Source organism: Silene latifolia, unplaced genomic scaffold (assembly GCF_048544455.1).
Source record: "Silene latifolia isolate original U9 population unplaced genomic scaffold, ASM4854445v1 scaffold_20.1, whole genome shotgun sequence".
NCBI lineage: Eukaryota > Viridiplantae > Streptophyta > Magnoliopsida > Caryophyllales > Caryophyllaceae > Silene > Silene latifolia.
In genome coordinates, this window is record NW_027413163.1 from 904,006 (window position 1) to 927,732 (window position 23,727).

At 37.2% G+C, this 23,727-nt stretch overlaps 2 protein-coding genes across 2 annotated transcripts; both read right to left on the reverse strand.

Moving 5' to 3' along the window:
* Positions 1-9,710: 9,710 nt before the first annotated feature.
* Positions 9,711-10,118, reverse strand: LOC141638458 (uncharacterized). Its single transcript, XM_074447872.1, has one exon. The coding sequence runs from the start codon at positions 10,116-10,118 to the stop codon at positions 9,711-9,713; it is 408 nt and encodes a 135-aa protein (XP_074303973.1).
* A 1,108-nt stretch (positions 10,119-11,226) lies between these two features.
* Positions 11,227-23,653, reverse strand: LOC141638254 (transcription factor bHLH18-like). The gene is made up of 5 exons (XM_074447661.1): positions 23,586-23,653; positions 22,672-22,734; positions 21,989-22,528; positions 12,430-12,789; positions 11,227-11,619 (listed from the first exon to the last, which is right to left on the reverse strand). Exons 2-5 carry the CDS (start codon positions 22,705-22,707, stop codon positions 11,527-11,529), a joined length of 1,029 nt encoding a protein of 342 aa, XP_074303762.1. The 5' UTR covers positions 22,708-22,734; positions 23,586-23,653; the 3' UTR covers positions 11,227-11,526.
* Positions 23,654-23,727: the final 74 nt, after the last annotated feature.

The window sequence follows — 23,727 nt, forward strand, 5'->3', positions numbered from 1 at the left end:
AGCGCTTGAACAAGATATGCTTAGGTTGACGCTTGGATGCCCATGAGATTAGATTATCCCCCAGAAAAATGCAATAACCACTGGTAGAGCATCGTGTATCTAAGCAACCAGCCCAATCTGCGTCAGTGTATGACGTAAGAGACAACTTGGGCGATGCAGTAAGCCAAAGACCATACTGGTGAGTACCCTTGACATATCGAAGCACACGTTTTAGAGCAGTCGTATGAATATCCAATGGGTTGTGCATAAACAAACACACCTGCTGGACCGCATAAGATAGGTTTGGACGTGTCAGCGTAAGATATTGTAAAGCCCCTGCCAATCGGCGGTATAAGGAAGGATCGGTGCAAGGAGAATTGGCTGTCGCACTAAGCTTAGGTTTCGTGTCCACAGGTGTTGAACACGGTTTGCACGAGGACATACAAGCCCGCTCCAATATTTCCAACGCATATTTTGACTGGGAAAGAAATAAACCAGTAGCGTGACGATGAACTGCTATTCCCAAGAAATAGCTTAAAGGACCGAGGTCCTTCATGGCAAACTCCTCACCAAGACGTTTCATGATAAAGCGACGCAAGGTGTCGGAGGAAGCAATGAGTATTATATCATCAACATAAAGAAGCAAATAAGCGAGATGATTACCGTCTTTGTAAATGAATAATGAATGATCACATTTGCTGTGAACGAAGCCCATGCCTTGAACAAAATCAGCAAATCGCTCGTACCAAGCTCGAGGAGCTTGTTTGAGCCCGTATAGGGATTTGAGAAGAAGGTAGATCTAGACATGGGACGGATAGCGTGAGTCCTTATTGCCGAGAGGCTGATGCATATAAACAGTCTCGTTCAAGTTGCCGTGTAAGAACGCATTTTTCACATCCAATTGATGAATAGACCATTTGTTAGCAAGAGCCAAGCTCAAGGCCACACGAACAGAATGAATAAAGGCATTTCTAACATGTCGTCTGGTATGTTAATCATTGATGCAAGTTTTGCAAGAGCGTCTGCAAACTGATTTTCTTCTCGAGGTAGATGTAGGTAGGTCACTTGATCGAATAATTGGGCAACTTGATCTATTCTGGCCTGATAGGGCGCTAGACTTTCACTTCGAATTTTCCAAGATCCCGTAATTTGGTTGATGATCAAGGATGAATATTCGTGCACTCGAAGATTCTTGATGCCTAAACTTACTGCTGGTTGTAGCCCAATGAGGCAAGCTTCATATTCTGCTGCGTTATGTGTCACCTCGAAGTCGAGTTTGACAGAAAGTGGTGTATGCTCACCTTCAGGAGAAATGAGCAATACCCCTATTCCAAATCCTCTTAAGTTCGATGCTCCATCAAAATAAAGGTCCCAAGAGTCTACATTGGTTTGTAGTATGTCCTCGTCTGGGAATGACCATGTGTCTACTTCCTGGGTATCGTTGATGGGATTTTCTGCGAAGAACTCGGCAACGGCGCTCCCCTTTATAACCTTCAAGAGGTACGTATTTAAGATCGAATTCTGAGAGCATTAATGTCAATCTTGCCAAGCGTCCATTGAGAACGGGTTTTTCGAAGAGGTATTTGACAGGATCCATTTTGGAGTACACCTTGACGGAGTTGTTAAGCATGTAATGGCGTAGCTTCTTCGTTGCCCACACAAGAGCGAGGCATGTCTTTTTAAGAGGTGTGTACTTGAATTCGTAGCCCAAGAACTTCTTACTAAGGTAGTAGATGACTCTTCTTCTTTTCCAACGGTTTGTGCTAGCATAGCCCCCATGGTCATTTTTTTTGGTCCATGTGAGATATAAACCAAGAGGTTGGTCTCGTTAAGGAGGCATGAGCACTGGTGGTTTGGCTAGTATCTCCTTAATTTTGTCAAACGCCTTTTGACAATCGTCATCCCATATGGTATGATCTGTTTTCTTTAGCTTTTTGAAGATGGGTTTACAAATCATGGTAAGTTTCGATAAGAATCGACTTATGTATTGCACCTTGCCTAAAAATCCCCTAACCTCCTTCTCTGTCTGAGGTTCTGGCATATCGATTAGAGCTTTGATTTTGGAAGGGTTGATCTCTATTCCCGTTGATCGACGACATATTCCAGAAGCTTGCCTGACGTTACTCCGAATGCACATTTCTGAGGATTAAGCCTCATGTTGTACTTCCGTAGTCTTAGGAAGAACTTGCGAAGATTATTAATGTGCCCCTTCCTATCTTTGGATTTGACAATCATATCATCCACGTACACCTCTACTTCTTTATGCATCATGTCATGTAGGAGTGTGGTCGCAGTGCGTTGATACGTAGCTCCAGCATTGATTAACCCGAATGGCATAACAGTATAACAATAGGTGCCCCATTGAGTAACAAAGGCAGTCTTATGCATGTCTTCTATGTCCATCTTGACCTGATTATATCCTGCATATCCATCCATGAAGGACAATAATGCGTGATCTGCTATATTGTCTATCAATATGTCGATATGTGGTAGAGGAAAGTCGTCCTTGGGAGTCGCTTTGTTTAAGTCTCTGAAATCAACACAAACTCGGATTCTCCCATCCTTTTTGGGTACAGGTACTATGTTGGCCACCCAGTCTGAATACTCGGAAACTTTAATGAACCCGGCTTTGAATTGCTTATCGACTTCTTCTTTGATCTTAAGAGCCCATTCTGTCCTCATCCGACGAAGCTTCTGCTTTACAGGTTTGAAACCTGATTTGATTGGAATTCTATGTTCTGCAATATCCTTGGCGATCCCTGGCATGTCTTTGTAGGACCAAGCAAAAACGTTTTTGAACTCGTGTAGGAGGTCTATGAAACTGGCCCTTTCGGTTGGGCTTAAGGTTGTCCCTATCCTAAGTTCTTGGGGTTTTAGTTCGGTTCCTACGTTGATGGGTTCAGTGTTCTCTATAACTGGTGCCCCTTCCCCCTCTTGTAATATTTATTTAGCTATGTAGGGAGGTAGTTCAATTGAGTCTGGGTCTGGATCATCCTCATTATCATCGTAAAATAGAATTGTATTCAGAATAACACAAAGAGTAAGCAGAATCTGATTTATTCATATTAAATTTTGAAAATAGTTGAAACAAAGAAGCCATTTGTTCAGTAGTCAGTGGCGGTAAAGAGACAGCTGTTGGGACATTTCCCAAGCTACTGTTACTACTTGATACTATGCTAGGAGAAACAAGGGGATTTCGAGTGACGACAGGGAGAGACTCTCTAAGGACTTCTCTAGACTCCGACTCTGATTCTGACTCCGACTCTGATTCGAATTCGTTATCTTCGGCTTCTCCTTTGAACATCTCTCCTTCTCCAGTGGTGAGTTTGAAGAGTCTTCCTTGGTTGTTTGTCCATTTGATCGACTTTCTCCATCCTTTTTGCTGATTCGAAATGGTTTTGGTGATTAACGTTGCAGGGTTGAAATGGTCATCCTGAAGTATCATGGTAATGATCTCGTTCTCGCAGACTCTAACGAATTGGTCTTTCAAAAGGCTAACACTGTTCGTCTAAGCAAGGTGCTTGACGAGTCTTGACGGTAGGAATCGCTTTTCGAAGGAATGAAGTAGCAATCGTGAAAGATCTCGATTCCAGTTAGTTGCCTTCCTTTATAGTGCCAAGGTTCGGGAAACCCATGAAAGTATTCGTGATTCCCTTCTCTACCAAAGTATCCATTTATGGTAGGGAGGTAGGGTCGCATTTGGATTCCCACGTTCTTGCGGTTTTGAAACTGTGTGAGCATCTCCAGAGCTTCTTCTTTCGTGGGTTTGTATCCCAATCCTAATGGTATCCTTTGAGAGTTTTCTTCTTTGTAAGGTGCAAAGGTATTTCTTGGACAGATTGGTGGCATTCCGGGAAGTATCCCTGAGACTTGAGTATGTGGTTGACCACTAAATTGGAATATGGATTGAAGTATAAGGGTGCCAGTTCACTTTCTACAAGGTTTATGCTATGGAAGCCCCCAAGCTCGTATACTGGATTTGCAACCACTTGGTTGCTTGACATCTTTTCTATCACTACCTTGATAGGTGACGAAGTGATCGTCACTACTTTGCCATCTAGTGGGATCTTGATTTTCTGGTGGAGTGTGGATGTTACTGCTTTGGAAGCGTGAATCCAAGGCCTTTCTAGAAGTATGTTGAATGATGCTTCGATATCCACTATCTGAAAGTTAACCTTTCGCTCAATCGGCCTTGTGTCTATGGTGAGGTTGACTAGTTCTACTACTTTACGTCATGTACCGTCATATGCACGAACGCCTTGGTTAGTAGGGGTCCAATCCGACTTTTTCATGCCCAACTTATATGCCGTTTTTAATGGTATGATGTTGACTGCAGAGCCATCATCTACCAAAGTCATTGGTACATTCTTCTTTAAGAAAATGACAGTAATGTATAGAGCCAAATTGTGAATAACGTCGAAAGGTGGTAAATCCTCATCTGAGAAAGTAACCGGGTTACTTAGCTTAGTTGAATCTTGGAAGACCATGTTGACTACGTCATCAGGTGTAGAGTTATGTGCCACGTTTAATTTAGCCAAGGCTTGCAGTAGAGGTTTGCGATGAGGGAATGAGCTTGCAACATGTTGCCAGACTGAAAGATCAGCCTTTGTCTTCTGTAGTTGCTTCAGCAAGTGGTCGGTAGATGTATCTTCGCCATCATTTGGTGTGACGACGTTGGTATTAGTAACTGGACCATTGGCCATGGGACCATTTTGAGAAATTTTTTGATATGAACGCCCTGAACGAGTAAGGTGGTCTATATCTTGGTCTTCACTATTTTTGACTATGTCCTCACTAATCTTGACTAGGTAGTGCTCGATGAGGTATTCGTCTTCATCATCATCGACTCATACGTCGTTGACTGTAGCAAGTTCTCTCAACCTGATGATTTCAGCTTCTAAGTGGATTATTTGATCGATTAGGCTATCGACCACGATTACCACTTCTTGCATTGTAGAATTTTGAGAGATATTTAGTGGCATGCTCTCCTTAGGTATGGTGTTTGGATTGCGGAGGGATGCTACTACATTTTCTAGCTCTGAGACTTGTCTATTCACACTCTGTGCCCATGTAACAAAGTCGGCGATGGTAGGAGAAATGGTGGAATAACTCCCCTCATCTTCTAATGCATGGATCTCATCTTCGATTGGAGAAATGAGGTGCGAACAATCTAAGTTAGATTCTTCATTTGTAATTATCAGAACTCCAAGAGGATTCTGGGTATTGTTAGGCTTACCTCCCGGAGGTATGGGTAGGCGACCGTCTTCAATCATATCTTGAAGGACATGCTTTAGCTTGTAACACTTCTCTGTATCGTGTCCCCTACCTCTATGATATTCGCAGTATGAATTTTCATCCCGGAACTTGGACTTCTTTTCTGGATCAGGTGTAGGCCCTATGGGTTGGAGCTTACCTTGTTTCATCAACCTCTTCAAAGCATTGGAATATGTGTCGCCAATGTTGGTGAACTTCCTTTGGGGTTATTCTTCTTTGATGATTCAAGAAGGTTAACCTCATCAGTCTTGCTAGTAGAGCCATAAGAACGACTTGTTGAGCCTTGATATCCACGACCTACCATGTTGGACAAGAGTCCTTTACGGATGTCATCTTCAATTCTTGTCCCTGGCACAGTTAAGTCCTTGAAGGTCTTAATGTTTTAGTACCTCAAGTGATTTGCATAAATGGGTCTTAAGTTATCCACTTAATTTTTCCACGAGAGTAGCTTCATCCGCACGCTCGACAAGTTGTGTACTAGTCTTCCTCCACCTACTTAGGAAGCCGGTGAAGCCTTATTTCTCATTTTGGGTAAGAACCTCTAGAGTGCGCATATTGACTTGGATTTCAGCATTATCCACGTATTGCTTAGCGAACTCGATTGCGGCGTCATCCCAGGTGGCAATCTTCTTGTGCTCTAGAGAATAGAACCATTGCTTAGGAATGGTGTCGAGAGATGAAGGAAAGATCCTTAAGAACATCTCGGGCTTGATGCCTTTGATAGAAATGTAGTCCTTGAAAGCACGAATGTGGTTCAAAGGGTTTTCATGTCCCTTGAACTTTGGGATATCAGTCATGTTGAAGTTGGTTGGTAATTTGGCGCTCACGGCCTCCTACTTGCGATTGTTTTCTCTATAGATATCATCTCCTTTGAGGTACATTAGTTGCTCCTCCAAGTATTGGAGTCGCTTTTCAGCTTTAGTAAGACCTACTAGAGGGTTGATTTTTGCTTGTCCAACATAGGGTGGAAGGTTGTCATTCACAAATTCACTAGGAACTTCATCTTCTGCAGGAGGTAGCCTAGTTTCTACAGCAACAATTCGGCCCTCGATTGTATTGAGGCGATTTTAAACTTGGTCTTGGCTTGTTTGGAGACGAGCGAGCGCAGCTAGGATTTCATCATTACTATTTTCGGGTTGACTGTTGGCGCTTGTGGTACTAGCTTCAGGCATCTTGGAAACTGGATATGAGATCGACGACGAATCAAAACACGATCGACCACTCTAGCACACTTACTCAAAGAAAAGACTAAAATTGTGGAGTGGGAGTGTGGAGTGGGAGTGTGCCACTTGTGTCAAGTGAGGTTTGAAAATGACAAAGTTTTGAAATGTTTGTCCTAGTCAACTGTAGTGTAGTTGTTGGAGTGTTGACTTGAAGTGAGGTTTTGAAATGGATTTTGAGGCCCGAATTTTGACTCGATATTTGGACAGGGGTTCGACTCATTTTGCGCTAATTTGGGCCATTTTCGAAAATATTTACATTTTGAAAAAGGTTTTTGATTTTACAAAATTCGTCATGGTTTGGTTTAGAAAATGGTGATCACATATGATACAAGCATTCAAACAGGCATTATAGCGGTATGCTGAGTGCATTTAAAGAGTTTTGGCTTAAAAGGGTGGGTAGCCATACCGAGCAATCAAACCTGGGTCTGTAGAGAGGTCCGTGCCAAACATGAGTAAGGCCGGTTCGTAGTCCATTCTCTCGAGTAATGAAAGCCCTTGATACAAACATGAGTAAGCATCATGGTATGGTTGACGTCAATCGCTATCCATCCTTAGGCCCAGATAAGAATTTGGACCGTCCATACGGGACGATTGGTCGAATGGGTTGGGCCTAGGAAGGCCGAATAAAAACGATCTAAGAAGATCGAGTAATGAAAATCGACAACTGTCTCATATAAACTATTCCCTAACCTTGTTCAAGTTTCACCCTTGACAACACGTAAGTGTAGTACTCCCCAGCGAAGTCACCAAACTGTGGACAAGAGGGCCCACGGGGGCGCAAGGGAAAACAAGCGTTTGCATTTGTGGAGTCGCCACCAATTTATTGTGGAAAATTGGAAACCGTTCGAATACTTCGCGTCATGTCAAGACACAAAGTAATGACATAGACGCTAAGAACTCGTTACCCTAAGCATTCTATGTCTAGAATGACTCTTGCGGATGCCAATGAACACGGATGTTCACAGAGATCTGGAGTAAGGGGTGAGGGTACGTATTAGGAAACTCTTTTGATCAAACACCTAATCTCGCCCGCCTCGATAGCGGCATCTACTAATGATTAGGGAAATTATCCCTACTTGATATGTTGTCGATTATATGCATGCAATGCAACATCCATCATTTTAAACCTAGCATGTAAAGATTAACTAAGTCGGTGAACATGTAATTTAGCACTTATTTGGTCGAAGTAGGGATTTAAGGTTGATTACATGTGAAAACAAACAAATGATAATAAAGAGTACAATAAATAAAATACGGTAACTAAAATTACAATAATTACATTGGTTCAATGATTTACGTCGAAAATACGTTTAAAACGGATAATTCTAGAAAAGAAAAGGAAAATAATTCAGGTTAGAAAACGGACAAATTAGTGGTAATATTACGATTAATAGTCGATTAATACGTAAAACTAATATACTAGGTCAACGCAAGAACGGAAGTTCAAAGACAGAAATCACCCCGCAAAAGCCGCAGCAATGCTGCGTCCCTTGGAAGAGGCGCAGTGGTCACTGCGTCTGTTCCTGAGGGGAGTTCTGGCTGTAAAGCCGAAACTGCATATTGTTAGTGTTCATTGGTAATTTTAATGATCGATTATTGATATTCGACTCAAGTAAAAGTGATTTAGCAGATTATTTACATGTGAATCGGTCATAAAAGCAATAAAGAAACAAGTTTAAACGAATGAAAATTAATCATAGTTAACTAAGGTGAATTATAAACTAAGTACAAATTAATTAGATTTATTTATGCAAATTAATGAGGTTAGATGATGATAAACAGATGAAATATACAAAAGACGAATTCCAGAGACTTGATATGAACAAATCGAATCTCTAAAATCCGAGTTTGATTTTAATGACGAAAATCCGCAAATATTGATTACTAGGGATTTAAGTCGGAAATTATGGGTGATAAATAATTATGAATTATGTATTACAATTATGCGAGTGGAAATATGAAGAAAATAGGAAAAGACGGAAAAAGAGACGAATCAACAAAGAACAAAGGAAGAAGAAGAAAGGCAGAAACTGCGGCAGCCTCAAGAAGAGGCGCAGCAGTTGCTGCGACTCTTCGAAGGGGCGTAGCAGTTGCTGCGTTTCTTCTTGACGCATGTCCTCTGTTAGTCCGTGAAAATAGGTTTGATAAAAGGGTTTTATAAATCGGTTTTTAAAATGTTTTCGGCGTAAACCTTACATTAATTTATACAATAATAAAATACAATAATAAAATATGGGATTTACACCCTCAGACTTACATGTTTGACAAAACGAGATTGACTAAGTTAACGATAGTGATTGCTCGACTCGAATGTATGATGAAAGTGCCCTCGTAAGAGGATTTAGATTAAATTGATTTGATTAATTGAAGTGGAGTTGGTCAAATTGGTCGGTCATGCAAACGAGACTGGTACTCAGAAAGATCTGAGTTTACGTGGTTGATTTATCAAGCACGTAAACGTCAATAAGCAAAGAGCGCGGTCTTAGAATGCTAAGGGAGAAGAGAAGGGCGGACACTCGCGTGAGAAATATGAGGAACGAAGGTCCCTATTTATACTTATACTAATCACACGGAGGAATTAGGGTTACGGTAAAACTTTGGAAACAAATCTCGAAAAGATTTGAAAATACGCAGAAAAGAGCTTGGGAAGAGGCGCAGCAACCACTACGACCCTTGCAAGAGGCGCAGCAGGTGCTGCGTCCTTTCCCCAAAAGTTTCCTCCTGCGGAAGAAAGATTTTCCGCGTTTCTGTTATGGAATTGCGGTAGATCTCAACTTCCTTATGATTTCGGGATATATTTTGCCAAAGATGAAAAGATTAAAATTATGGAATAGAAATATCCGGAATATTCCAGAACATTCCGACTCAGCATTTTAAATGGTTTATTAGAAAATGAAGATGGTTTTTGACCCGGACTCCAAATGTACTCTAATTACTGTCAAAACGACCGTAATGGCGCGTAGATGACGACCAAGAGGTAGACACAAGTATTTGAGCTATCACTTGACGATAAACTTACGAAGTGTCATAAATCGTTCCGTGTACCAAACATGCGGCTCAATCATCACCGGGTGGTTTGCGAGAGGTGCTGAAAGCCTGTAATAAGGTATCTACACAAGCCAGAGACCAATTAAAGAACGAGCCTTGTGTCAGAGACAGGGGAATCGACGTTTTTCAGTTGGTCTGCTAGCGTTTTAAGACGTTGACAATAGGAGGAGGCGTTGTGAATATCCGTCATAGCGGTGTGGGAGAACTCTTGTTCGAGAGTAACTGCCCAGGAATGTTGATTGTCGAGAAATTAAAGATATCTCGAATTCGCTGCCAAGAAGCCATGGCAGTGGAATCTTCTTCAACAATTGTCTCGAGGAGGTCACCGGAAACCGTAGCATAGATCCATTGAAGGATCGTTGCATCAAGAACGTCCCACATCTCCTTTTCGTCATCTGTGACTGGCGCCTTTGATCCACCAGATTTAGGTTTGACGATGTGATGCAACACTCGATTCGATTTAGCATGATTCGTATAGAGTGAGACCCACAAAGGATATTGGTCGTTATCCATCCCGAGAACGACGGTAACGTGATTCTTGATATTAGATACGGCAAGTGCCGGGTGAAAAGAGGAAGCTTTTGTTTCAGGCATGACGGTATGGTGACTTGAGGTCAAGTTTTGTGACGTGAGATCGGGAGGGAGAAGTGGATCCGCCGTGATTGAAACGAAAGAGGAGAGCGGAAGCGATGGATCGATTAAACCCTAGAAGCTGATACTATGTCTGAAAGTTAATCGTTCCTTTCATCGAATTATGAGCATGTATAAATACATGGGGATTCAATATTATTTCCTAATCACATGAGATTCTAGTTGACTAAATCATATACAAACTAGGAAGCAAATAAGCTACAAATAAGGCATGATATGTACACTTATTCTAACAGACCTGATTGACCCGTTTACCAGGTTTACTTCTAACGACTTCTGTAACCTCCATTAGTGAAAGTCCTCGGTGCTAAACTGGGAAAGTATATATCCTTATTACAAAACAAACTGAAAGTTCAGCGCCTCTTTGTGCTCTTAACTCGGCTATTGACTATAAACAATGAAACATACTCAAAATGTTTCTTTAATTGGGTGAAGGGTAGAGTTGGCGAAAATTATATACTTTTCGTATAGCGAGCAATACGGGTTGAAACGGAAAGTTTAGCTATGCAAACTTGATTTACAATGAAATGATTGTATAAACAACTAGCCTAGTCAATAAGTCTCCCTATGACGGATATATCCGCTAGAAACTTATAGCGGTTTAAATACCACTCACATAGATAGATAAGACAAAAATCAAAATAATGCTTAAGAAGTCACAAACTCATAAATAACTAGTTACGGATCAAATGAATTATGATTTTCTTTTAATATAAAAACCTCTATTTTTTACGAAAACAAGGGTTACACTCCAAGATTAAACAAATGATAAATCCATCAAGAAACCCATGAAAGTAGAATCAACAGTAACTAGACAAATGAGCTAAAAACCAAGCAGAAGAGGGTGAAAGATACATTTTCCTTGAAAAAATACAAAAACCACCACTAGATTCCACTATAGATTCTTTACATTAAAAATTAAGCACGAGGATAATTAATTAAAATAATCAGGATAATAATATAATAGGGTTTTCTATCCTATGCCCACTAGGTATAGGATAATAAACCAAAAATCGAAAGTATTAAATGATATTTTCATGGGAAATTGTAATATCTAATCACTTTTAATTTTCTTCACAAAAAATACATTTAATACTTTCCTATTTTAGCTTCTTATCCTATGCCTAGTGGGCATAGGATAGAAAAACCGAATATAATATGATTAAAAAATCAGGCCTTGTCTCTCCTCAGGAAGAAAATATACATAACACATGCAAGCCAACTGCAATTAGTCAAAAGACGACAAAAGAAAATGGACCGTCCGATTAACAACATTAGACAAATGAACGGAGGAGATAATCGGAGTGCAACCCACCACTGTTTCACAACTTGATGGAAGTGGGTCCCAGTGTTATTTTCCCAGAGATGTGAATTGTTGAAGAGCCAACCCTAAATGCTTCACTATCTCATTCGACGTCATGCTTAGGTTATTATCATCAATTATCTGCATTATTATTATTATGCAAACAAAAATTATTATTATTAAGATATACTCGGATAATATCTTCTTTAGAATTAAGTATACATCATAAATCTTATGTGAAATCTTGACAAGCAACTTATTTATCAAAATAAGGGTTTGAGTAATCAGTTTTCCAACTTCCAACATGAAGCCCTTGTTGACTTTCGACTTGAGCTTTAGTGTGCTCGTGCTCAGCTCAGCTCAGCTCAGCTCAGCTCAATTGGGACTCAACTAACTCGAGCTTAATTTGACCGATCTCAAGCATAACCTTGACCAATCAATCTGATTTCGAGGGCTTAATTAACGAGCTGAGGCAACTCAACTCAATAACCGCCCTATGCGAATGTTCTAATTAGGACTTGTTTAGTTTTTACATAACTAAAGATTAGTCTTTCTAATTTAGTTCATAAGCCCCGACGCATTAAAGTCAATCTTTTTTTTTTTTTTTTTGTTATATAAAGTTAATAGAAACGCAACTTCTAGATATGTCGTCTTCCCCGATCCCTTGAAAAATTCTCTTATATAAAATTTTCTCAAATTATTTTCATCTTAATTAACAAACTTCACCATATATATAGATAATTAATCAGTTTGTCTCTTTTGTGACGGCCCCAAATGTGATCACTTTATGATATATACAAAGTAAGCACACATAAAATGTTATCTATGGAGTATTAAATAATGGTCACATTTTCTCATAAAAATGATCACATATAGAACCGTCACAATTTGTGACGAAAAAAGCGCGTGACAAGGAGAATTTGTGATAATTAAAAATTGAAAACAACGTACCTCAGCAATCAAAGTAATGTCGACAGCATATCTTCCAAAGGGCATAGTGGTGCAATTTAATATAGTCATGTGAAGATTACCAATCTCTTTAAGAACAAATTCAAGAAGCCCATCCTTTTTTTGGGAGTGGACTCTAATTAACACATTTTTGTTAGAAATTCTTGCTTCAATGTCAACTAGTCCAGGAGTTAGAGTTTCATCTGAAGATGAAGATGTACAGTCAACTTCTCCATGACTTTTCTTAACCAATACAACTGACTCAACTCTTCTTTTTGCTACTTGTTCCTCTTGTTTTCTTATTTGTTCTTCTAGTTGTTTTACATATTTGGCTGCATCCCCAAGTATTGATGCCTTGTCCATCTACAACATGTAAATTAACTAGATAAGAAAATAAGATAAGTTTTTTCAGAAACCGTCTCCTACTAAGTTATAGGTACATACGTATAAAAACAAAAATAACATTATAGGTACGTATGTATGAAAACAAAAGTAAAAATGGTAAAATATAAAATAGTTTTCTAATAAAATTGATCACATTTTTACCATAGATGGGTATGCTCATTATGAAAATACCTACCAAATGAAGAAGACACTTTAAGTCACGATCAATGATCAAAAGATTACGAGAAAGTATATAAAGGGATACAAAAACAGTGATATTTGAATGAAAAATCGTCTCTTAAATATGTGAAATGTTTTTAAGTCACTATTTTGACAACCAAATATTCCCACATTGGCTCTGATTGATCCTTTTCTGTCATAAATCATTATTTCGAAATACATAATGAATATTAATGTATGATTTGCAATGTTTGATTTATCAAAACAGTAACTTTAATACTATCACAGTATCACATGTAAAAGATGTAGTAATAATGAGAATATGTGTCAAAATCACCATAGTTAAATTGTACCCTATTCAATATTGTATAATTAGGATTTATTAAATGAGCCTAAACTAAATTGGATTAAGTTTAACCAAGCCTTATCAAGTTGAAGTTAACTAGTATAAGTCCCGCGCAATTGCGTGGTATTTATAGAGTTTTTACTTTTTAGTTTATTACTTATTCCAAATTTTATACCTTCAATTTTTTATATTTCACCTAATTGTATTTTAATATGAGAAAAAAAATAAAACTACGTAGTATGTCATGAAATATTTTTTTTTTAACATAAAATTAATGATTTTATTTTATCTTTTCTTAAATTATCTTAATGAGTTTTTTTCACGTAGCTAGTAATATTATTTTATTGGTTTATACAATTTAAGTATATGCATCAAGTCAAATCGAAGAAAAATTAACGATTTTGTATTTTATAATTTTATACCCCTTTAATTTTATTTTGATTAAAACATTATATAATTATAATTTAGAATTTAATATAAAGAAATCATGCTTTAAGAAAAAGAATATAGTTTAATGGGAAAATTTTATTTCTTTCCTTAAGTAGGTGGAGTTTGGAGGGAAAACTTTTGAGAATTTTTATTCTCTTAGTGGTAGGGGGGATGAGTTTAAGAGGAATATATTGAAAGAGGGTGAACTAAATTCTCATTAACGGTTTTTTCTAATGTGTGCTCTAAGGGCATACATTAATAACCTAATATGGTAAGATTTACGAGATATTCTTACTAATTATGTTAAAAATGTGTATATTGGAATACTTGATGAGAATATATGGTGAATATTTCACTTTTAGGTTACTTATATGCGCTCTTAGAACATACGTGAGAAAAAACCTTTTAACAAAAATAGCTGAGCTTAGTTGGACTACATGTCTACATCCGTGCTTATTAATCTTACGGCCAAATTGAATCGAGATGAGAAATAACTAGACTTGGCTGATTTCATTAGTTAATTATCTTATTTTTAGAAAGAAATGATTTGATTAGCTATGTTGTATGAAAGGGGAAAGAGTTGAGAACGATGCATAAAAGCCAAAGTAATTAATCATTTAGACCAATCTCTTATTTACTAAATAAATAGGCATTCTCACAAATATTTCTCCAAAAAACATCTTTCTAAATAAGGTAGGTAATAACAAATTATGTATACATTAACTAAGTAAGGTAACTAATAATTATAATAATTTATTTCATTAACTTATTATCTTTTCATTAAATTTAATCTTTTCAACAAATTATATTTTTTTAACTAAACTCTAATCTATAATCTTTTAATTAAAATATTTTAATAAAAAAATTGTATCAAACTATGATTTACTAAATATTTTACTAATTCTATTATTTGAGAATGACTTGACTGATACTATGTATGAAACAAAATTATAAACCGTTTTAATTACTTCCGAGACAAAAAATTGAGAAAATTTATAAATTGGAATTATTAGCTTTGCGTTATAAAAAAATATTATTTACAAAAATACATTTCAACATGCTACTCAATTCTTTTAATTAATTTTCAATTTCAACTTTTTATTTCTCAAATTAAAATGCAATGATGAGAAAAATGAATAACTAATGAAATAACATTATTATATATCTAATTTAGTAGAAATAAAAAAAAAACTTTATAAGCCGTGCATTTAATGCACGGGGTCTAACCTAGTAAAATTAATATTAGGTCTTCTAACTCAAGTTTACTAAAATTTAATACGCGCGCATGAATATGTTTTGTATGGTAGAGATGAACTAATTGCATGTATTTATATTTATATTAATAAATAAATAAATAATGGATTATACAGATGCATGTAACTCGTATTGTATAGTAGCAGCCTCATTCATGAAGGGTTATGTAGCTTGCTGTTGGTATGGGAGATTGGGAGAGATGTAATCCCAACAAGTGTATTATGTGAGAGGGGTGGGTGTAGACACAAAGTTATGATTGTTGTGTGAGACTTCCACCTAAAATTCTTCAAGCGGGAAGTATATTATTAATTGGTTATCGATTTGTCCTTTAGATTTTGACAATTCCAAGGAATGAGGAAAACTAAAAATTTTGGAACAAATTGAATAAGAATGATCAAAAGTTCATTCTTAAAATAGAAAGGACTTTGACCGAGACACCCCAAAATAACGATTTGTCACGTTAGATTTTGACAATTCCAATAACTAAAAATTTTTTGTCGCAATGGAAGAACTTTAAATAAAGTTCTTTAAAAACAAACTTTATTTTGCAACGGGATAAATTTTTTCTAAAAGTTTTTGTTTACAAACCCAATACAAAAACCTCCCATTGCAATTACTCTAAGTGTTTAAAGAGATTGATAATATTATCCAAAAGTTCACTTTCTTTTTTGGTTTGGAATCAACAAAGTTGTTTTATTTTCTTGTTTCGAATGTGCTAAAAAATCGACAGTTAAACGTGTTCTTTGAGAGTAATCTTCGTATAAGTGTCCTCTTAAAAAAGGTTCCAAGATGCAAATGAATGATGCTAGAAATGCTCGAACTGACATGTGTTGGATTATGAAGATCCTTTATTCTATGAAGTCCTTAAAGAACCATATTAGGTGGTTGGCCATCAAGTTTGATCTTGAGAAAGTTTTTGATAGATTAAAATGAGATTTTATCCAATTGTGTCTAGCCAAAAGTTGCATTGCTGATAAGGATAGCATTGATCTTATTATGAGTTGTGTTTCTTCTACCTCTACCCAAGTCATCATCAATGGAGCCCCTATCACTTCTTCACCCCCACTAGATATATTCATCAAGGCGATCCCCTCCCCCTTACCTCTTTAAAATTTGCACGGAGACCCTTTCCTTTCTCATCCAACAAGCGTGTATCGGTAATGATTGGATCCACTTCCCTCTTTTTAAAGGAGGGGCTTTTTTTCTCATCTTCTCTTCGCTGATGATATTCTCCTCTTTGGTAGTACCATTGAGACCAATCTTTTTGCTATTCAAAATATTCTTTTCCAATTTTGCCTAGACTTGGAGGCAAAAGATCAATTTTCAGAAAACAAAATCCAATTCTCCCCCACCACCCCTGAATATGCCCATACTCCATTTGAAACCGCCTTTAACATGAAACATTCGTCTTCTCTTGGCACTTATCTTGGTTTCCCTCTTTTGACTAATAAACCCTCTAGATAAAATCTTGTTCAAACTTGCCAACTAGAAATGCAAAACTCTTTCAAAAGTTAGTGGACTATTATCTTGGTTTTCCTCTTTTGACTAATAAACCCTCTAGATAAAATCTTGTTCAAACTTGCCAACTAGAAATGCAAAACTCTTTCAAATGTTAGTGGACTATGCCTTATTAATAACACTCTTAGTAGCATACCTTGTCATATCATGCAATGTCTTATCCTTCATACTTCATCCCTTTGTATAATGAATAAAATTATTCGTGGATTCATTTGGTATGATAAGACTTTCCCCTTTAATAATATCCACATGGTTAATTATAGTCAAGTTACTAATATATAAGTCGTAGGCCAAAGGTGGGCTTGGTATTAGAAGTTGTCTTTCTATTAACCATGCTTTCGATGTTAAGGTTGAGTATACTTTAAATAGGCATTACTCTCTCTCCTTCTCTTCTGGTTCTCACATTTGGAAAACCATTGGGAAAGGTTGGCATATTCTTCATAGTTTTCGCACTTGGGCCATTGGGGATGGCTCGAATATTAGCTTTTGGTTTGATGTGTGGTCCCTTCTTGGAATTTTAAGGGAATTTTGAGGAATGTTCTTTATTCCCCCACACCACCACCACCACCACCCCACCACCACCACTACCACCACCACCACCCACTCGACCCGAACTAATTTGATTCAATTGCTAGTCACTTCCATTATTAAATATAGTGCTTGGGACCTGGACTCTCTTCACTATCCGATTCCAGCTAATTTATCCCTCATCATTTTGTCTACCCCTTTAACTTCCTCTTCACAATCCAACCTGGTCACTTCCTCTCTCCTCTTAAATATATAACTCATTTTCCCTTAGCCTTGCTCTTTCTATCATCAACCCCGCTACTTCCTCCCTTCCTTTTATCTGTCATCGATTGGCTTTGGAGAACCCTACTCAACCTAAAATCAAGATCTTTTGTCTTGTTTAGTGGATCGTCTTCCTCGCCGTGTCACTCTACTTTCTAGAAACATATCTGTTCACCCCTATTGTGTGACCTGTGTAATAACATCCAATAACACCCCTAATAATTCTCTTCATATTCCCCATGAGTGTTCTTTTTCTCGAAGCGTTTGGAACTTCTTCAACCCCCCCCCCCCCCCCCCCCTCTTCCCTGGTTCTACTTGTGTAACCTCTAGTTTTGGATCTTAAAAATATCAACATACATTTCTTGTCCCTTCTGCTGCACTCTTTTCTCTTTCCTTTTTTTTTTGTATTTGTGGTCGAAGAAATTCTCGGGTTTTTAAATATGACACAAACCCCTCACCTTTCTCAGTGGTTAGACATCATCTTTCTTTCGACTAATTCTTGGGTCCGGGTTTCTACTCAAGCTAACACCTTACCATGCACCGTCCGTCTTACCCCTTCCTCCTTATCCCCTCCTTCCAAGTCCATTTCTATTGTCCGTACCCCATTGTCCCTGCCTAATAGACCGAGATTTAAAATCAATGTGGATGCATCCTTATCTCTTTCTTCTTTTTATGTGGTATTAGGTGAGAGTGCTCCGTGACTAGAATGGAGATTGGGTTTTAGATTATTAGACTTGTAAACGACCTACTCCTAACCTTTTAGCGTCTGAAGTCTTTGTCATCAGGGAAGGTCTTGCCTTCGGTAGCTCCTTACCCCGTCCTTTTGTGGTTAGCTCTGACTGTTAGTCTTATTAATGTCCTTTTTTTTGTTTTGTCCTCTTGTTAATGTCATCTTCAAGTGTATGAATCCTTTAAGAGTGTCTCCATCTTTTAAGATCATCTTCAATAGACGCTATTCAAATATAGTTGATGATACTCTTGCTCGACGCTGCCTCAAATACTGAAGCTTAGCTAATGGATCATTCCCTTGGGACACTGCTCCGAATTTGTAAACCTAATTTGTAATCGAGATTTGGGTTTTCAAACCCCTCCCTCTCCCAACCCCCCTCCTTGATATTCTCTTTGAACTTTTTCGGTTTCTTTATATAACGCATCTTTATAGCCAAAAAAAAAAATTGTGTTGTGCCATAAGTGAAGTTAGCGAGAACAATGAGTTCCGTTCTGCATGTTAACGTGGCGACGGTTTAGTCGTACTGATTATCGGTCATTACTAGTCCTCGATTTTGCAATAATAAGTTGCACATTATGATACTCTCTTAGTCGTAATCATTTATTTAGTCGTAATCATTTATTTACCTTTGATTGAAATACCCTTCACAAATTATACAAAGGTGAATAAATGATACTACAACATATGAAGTGCATTATTACACGATTTTTGGAGTAAGTGTGGTTTGTTTTAAAAAAAAAAGAAAACAATAACAATAATACTTATTAAATGAGATAGGAGATAGTAAGTGTGAAAAGAGACATATGAAGGAGAAGAAAAATATTATGCAGAAGAAAAAAATAATCATGCAGTGTATCCGCCTCCCTTCTTCTATCCTTATTGACATTGACAAGATCACTAGATCCTTCCTTTGGTCTGACAAGTCTTCAAACAAGCTCCATCTTGCTAGCTGAGATTTAGTTACTCATCCCTTGTCCTTTGGGAGATTTGGGATCAAAGCTGCTCGCCCTTTAAATGACGCATTCTTCACCAAATTGAGCTGCAAGCTTTTGTTTGATAAATCGTCCCTTGCCTCCCGGGTTATTAAAAGCAAATACCTCCCCCCTTTCAATCCCCTCCTCTAGATCTAGTCCCACATTTGGAAAAATGTTGGAACTGGATGGCCTATCCTTAAGAACCACATTACCTGGTCCGTTGGCGATGGATCTTCTATCTACTTACGGAATAATTCGTGGTGTAGTATAAGACCCCTTAGAAATGCCATTTCTGGTCCTCTTAATTACAATCTGCTGATGCTAAACTAAGCTCTTATCATATCCAATGGGTTGTGGTCCTATATATGACTCCCTTGACTTCGTCCACCCCGATCATCTCCTTACCCAAATCCTTTCTCTAACCCTCCCTGCCTCCTCTCGCTCTACCCTTTGTCTTAGCCCTTCCCTTCCCGAATCCTCCTTCCACATCCTGTGAGATTGTAGCTTGGCTAGAAGCTTGTGAGCTACTTTCAATGTAAAGGACTCCTTCTTCTCCCTTGACCTCCAACCTTGGATCCATGACAATTGTACTTTTACTTGTCCTTCTTGGAGCACCCTTTTCTCCTTCATTATTTGGCGCCTTTGGCTTCGTCGTTGTGATCTTGTCTTCTCCTCTCCTTCTATCCTATCTCCCCAGTATCTCCATAACACCATTTCCGCTCAAGCCTTAGCTTAGGTGTATGCTAATTAACCAACGTATTCCCACCACCCCTTCCTCCCCTCCTTTGCCTCTTCCAACCCGAGTAGCTGGACCCTGCCCGCATGATTGGCTTAAAATCAATGTAGATGCGACTTTCTCCTCTTCTTCTTTTTCCGCTAGTGTTGAGTGTGTTGTGAGAAATAGTGTTGGTTCTTGGGTTTGGGGATTGTCTACCCGTTTGTTTACCCCTAACCTTTCATTTGCGAGGTGTTTGCCATTAGAGAAGGGTTACGTTGTGCTAGTCTTTTTGGGAACTATGTCTTGATTGTTTCGAATTGTATTAATGTTGTGAATACTATTGTGAAACTGGACGCTCCTTGTGGCCATTTACTAACATCATTCTTGAGTGTATGGAACTATTAAAGGGCTTACCTCATTTGAAGATCATCTTTGAGAGGAGATCGACAAATCGTGTAGCGGATGTCATTGTTCGTTTTGCCATTAAAGACACTAGCTTGCATAATGGTTGCTTTGATTGAGATTATGCTCCCCCTTTTGTAATTGAGACTTGTACGATTGACTTTGTAATTGCTAATAGCCGCTAACCCCGATCCACCAACCGAACTTTGTGTGTTTTAATTTAAGGTCATTCGCCCAAAAGAAAAAAGAAAAAGAAAAATATTATTACTATTGGTGTTTTTTTTCTTCCAAAAACTATCTAATATTTCTAAGTACTTGTAAAAAGATCAGACTACCTTATTCTAATTTCTTTTTATTTTCCACTACCTTTTGTTTTATTTATATTTGCTCGAAAACTACCTATGCTTAAAGTTTGGTGAGTTTTGATCAATTTTTCAATATTGATCAAAAATAACATGCTTAAGACAACTTTTATCTATGATTTTCCTCCTCCTCCACACCTCCAAATAGATTTATCTCTCTTGTAACCCCTCGACCCAAACCAATGGTTGGGAGCGGTTATTTGTAGTAGCTCGTCAGGCTGTATACCTGCCCCACAGATCAACACAGGTCTTTTAGCGCATTTTGGACTCACTCATGCGCATCCCAGAAACTTTCCCAAAAGGTCACTCATCCTAAAACTACTCCCCATCAAACACGATTAATTTTAGAGTTTTTATTATGGGCTTCCAGGAAAAAAATGCACTTATTGTGTGGTATACAATCACCCCACTTGAAGAATGCACCATCTCTTCTTTCTCCAAAACAACGTTGCTACCTCGTACTATTATAATTAGTGGACACTTATGACCATGCTCTTTCAGCTTTACATCACCGATATGACCCCTGAACTCTTCTAATGGTTTTTCCGTTAATGTAGTATTGTACTCCCTCTATTATAGATAATAATATTATAATCGTAAGATATAATATTATTATATATAATATTTTTCTCTAATATCCTCTGTTTCGGTAATATGTTTACACTTCCGTTATTTTGTGAGGGAAAATTAAAGCATGTTTAACCATATAGGTTGGACGGAGGAAGTAATTACTAAGGGAAAAAAAATAGTCTATATATGCATGTGGAGGGATTCAAACCTGGGGCAATTGGTGGAAAACCAAAGTCTTTACCATTGAACCATAAGCTATTTCTTGAAGATTTAATGGAACACTCCGCAATATTTATTTATCTACTATTCAACAATAACTGGGTAGCAAAAATCGGTCTTCTAAACAATTTTTTTTTTTGTTTTTTTATGTTTGGGGTAGCGGCCGTCATCCGCTACTAAGTGGGTCCGTCCCTGCTATTAAATAACAGTAGACAACTTTTTAGGATCCCCAAATTTCTGAAATCACTTAGCTTGACAGTTGTGTAGGAGTGGAATTTAATGAAGAAATATCCAAGTTTTACTAATTTAGTGATTTGAATCGATTCTTTTCTTTTGTGAGAATTGATTTGTTCAAATTATTATGCTAAATTTGATACTCGTATCTTCTATAGAAAATCCAATCTTGCATTCCAAAATTCCTAGAAAGCGATTTGAAGGGTAAACTTTGACATCCTAAACTGATGTTAAATCTTGTGAAAACTTCCGTTTGATTAATTGAATGCTGCGCTAAGAAGCTCCATTTCAAATTGCAGGGCTAGTAAACATACGAAGATGCCAGTTAACTTAACTGGTAAAATTATTCCGATCATGTACTATTCATAATCGAAATCTATCAGTATGAACTACTATTATGTCTGCCTTTACCTTAACAATAACAATGGAAGATTCAAATAGAAAAGTAAGTACCTTCTTCAATCCGGGAATTAGGGCAGAAAGAGCGACAAATCTCTCCGTCATCTTCTCTCGTCTCCTCCTCTCCGCAAGGACATGTTCTTGAGAACACAAGGAAGTTGATCCAACTTTACCATTGTTGTTCCACTTATTATGAATATGAATATTATTATTATGAGTACTCTTAATTAGGGCATTATTGCTTGTAATACCACTTTCAAAATTACCCAAATCATCCTCACCCTTTATACTCTTCTTACTATCAATCTCCGAACTCCCAAATGATATGATTCTTTCACAAGAATTGTTAGATGAAGTGTAAGAACTCCAATTAATATCGTTTTCGCTCTTCATCTCCTTAACAACACCGTGTTTTAGAGGTTTATTAGTTTCTAATGATGTGATTAGTGCGATATCATTAGATTCATTATTGAAGAACAAATCTGTGGGTTGTTGTTGTTGTGATAATAATAAGTTGTCAAATTCATCCAAGTTTGCATTAGAGTTGAGCATCATTTGACAATGGCGGATTATATTAGCTGCATCTTCATTTCCCTGAAAAAATTAATTAATTAAACAGTTAGTTACTGATTCGTTGACTATATTATTGAATATTTTATGAGGATAAGAGGATAATTAATGGGTGTTTAGGGATTGTTTAATTTAGGTTAATAATTAGCATGGTTATTAGTTATTACCAAGTCAGTTAACCATTCTCCGGAAGACATGTCCATGGATTTGCTAAATGTTTGTTTCCGAAACTGCAAAATTCGAGGAAATAAATAAATTAGGTTTCTGAAAACACTTGTACCAATATTCACATGTTGTAGAAGGTAAATCTAGCACTTAGATGGGCAATTGTTAAATGTGGAATTTAGAGCTAGATTCGAGATCTAGAGCTTAAAACACACAGCAAGTCTCTCTTAAGAGTTCAGATGGATATATCTGTCATAACATTAAAACGGGTTAAGTATCATCTTATTTATGCAAGTAAGACAATTTATTATGTTTTTCCTACCCATTCTGCTTTTGTTTTATGCTAACTATTTGATAAGTTTAGGCTTAAAACAGATATACCCGTCTTAACTCTTGAATGCGAATTTGTGAAAACAAAAAGCTGAAAATTTTGGAGAGCCAAATTAAACAATGGAGTATGAAATAAGATAATTTAGATATTCTAAAATTTAACTAAAACTTTTATTAGAGAGTTTATATTCCGTATTTTCACGTTAATTAATTTTGTATTCCGTTTGTCTAAATTATTCGTTTTGCCTTTGACTACCCTAAAAAAAATATAAAAGGTAAATAAATGATCTGAATTGACGAATATGAATTTGTTGAACTCTTAACACGATTCACATACGTTCTTTCTTGGCCTTAAGGTTAAATTTAATTTTCTAAAGGGAGAAATCGTCCAAAATGACAATCTAATAATTTTGTTGATTTTTTTTTAAAATATCATAATGATGAGATTGATAAAATTTGAATACCTCCAAGCTCAAAATGCCCATAAAATAACCTCAAAAGAATAAAACGTTGAATTAATGGATTAATAGGAGATTATGGAAAAATAAGAACCAAGAAGAAAAAAGATGTTGAATATGAAGCATACCTGGGGAGAGTTGAGTAGTAGTTTAGTGGGTGGTTGAATATTGATATTGAGGGCCTTAATTATGTTGGTTAATCAAAATCAAGGATTATGTCTAAGCCTTTATATAATACGGTCTAACCCTGAATCATGCATGTCATCCACT

Coding starts and splice junctions, on each gene's coding strand:
- LOC141638458 (XM_074447872.1), bottom strand. CDS start 10,118: ATGCCTGAAACAAAAGCTTCCTCTTTTCACCCGGCACTTGCCGTATCT.
- LOC141638254 (XM_074447661.1), bottom strand. CDS start 22,707: ATGGACATGTCTTCCGGAGAATGGTTAACTGACTTG. Junction 22,529..22,671: donor GAGAATGGTTAACTGACTTG/GTAATAACTAAT, acceptor TAATTTTTTCAG/GGAAATGAAGATGCAGCTAA. Junction 11,620..12,429: donor ACATTACTTTGATTGCTGAG/GTACGTTGTTTT, acceptor ATAATAATGCAG/ATAATTGATGATAATAACCT.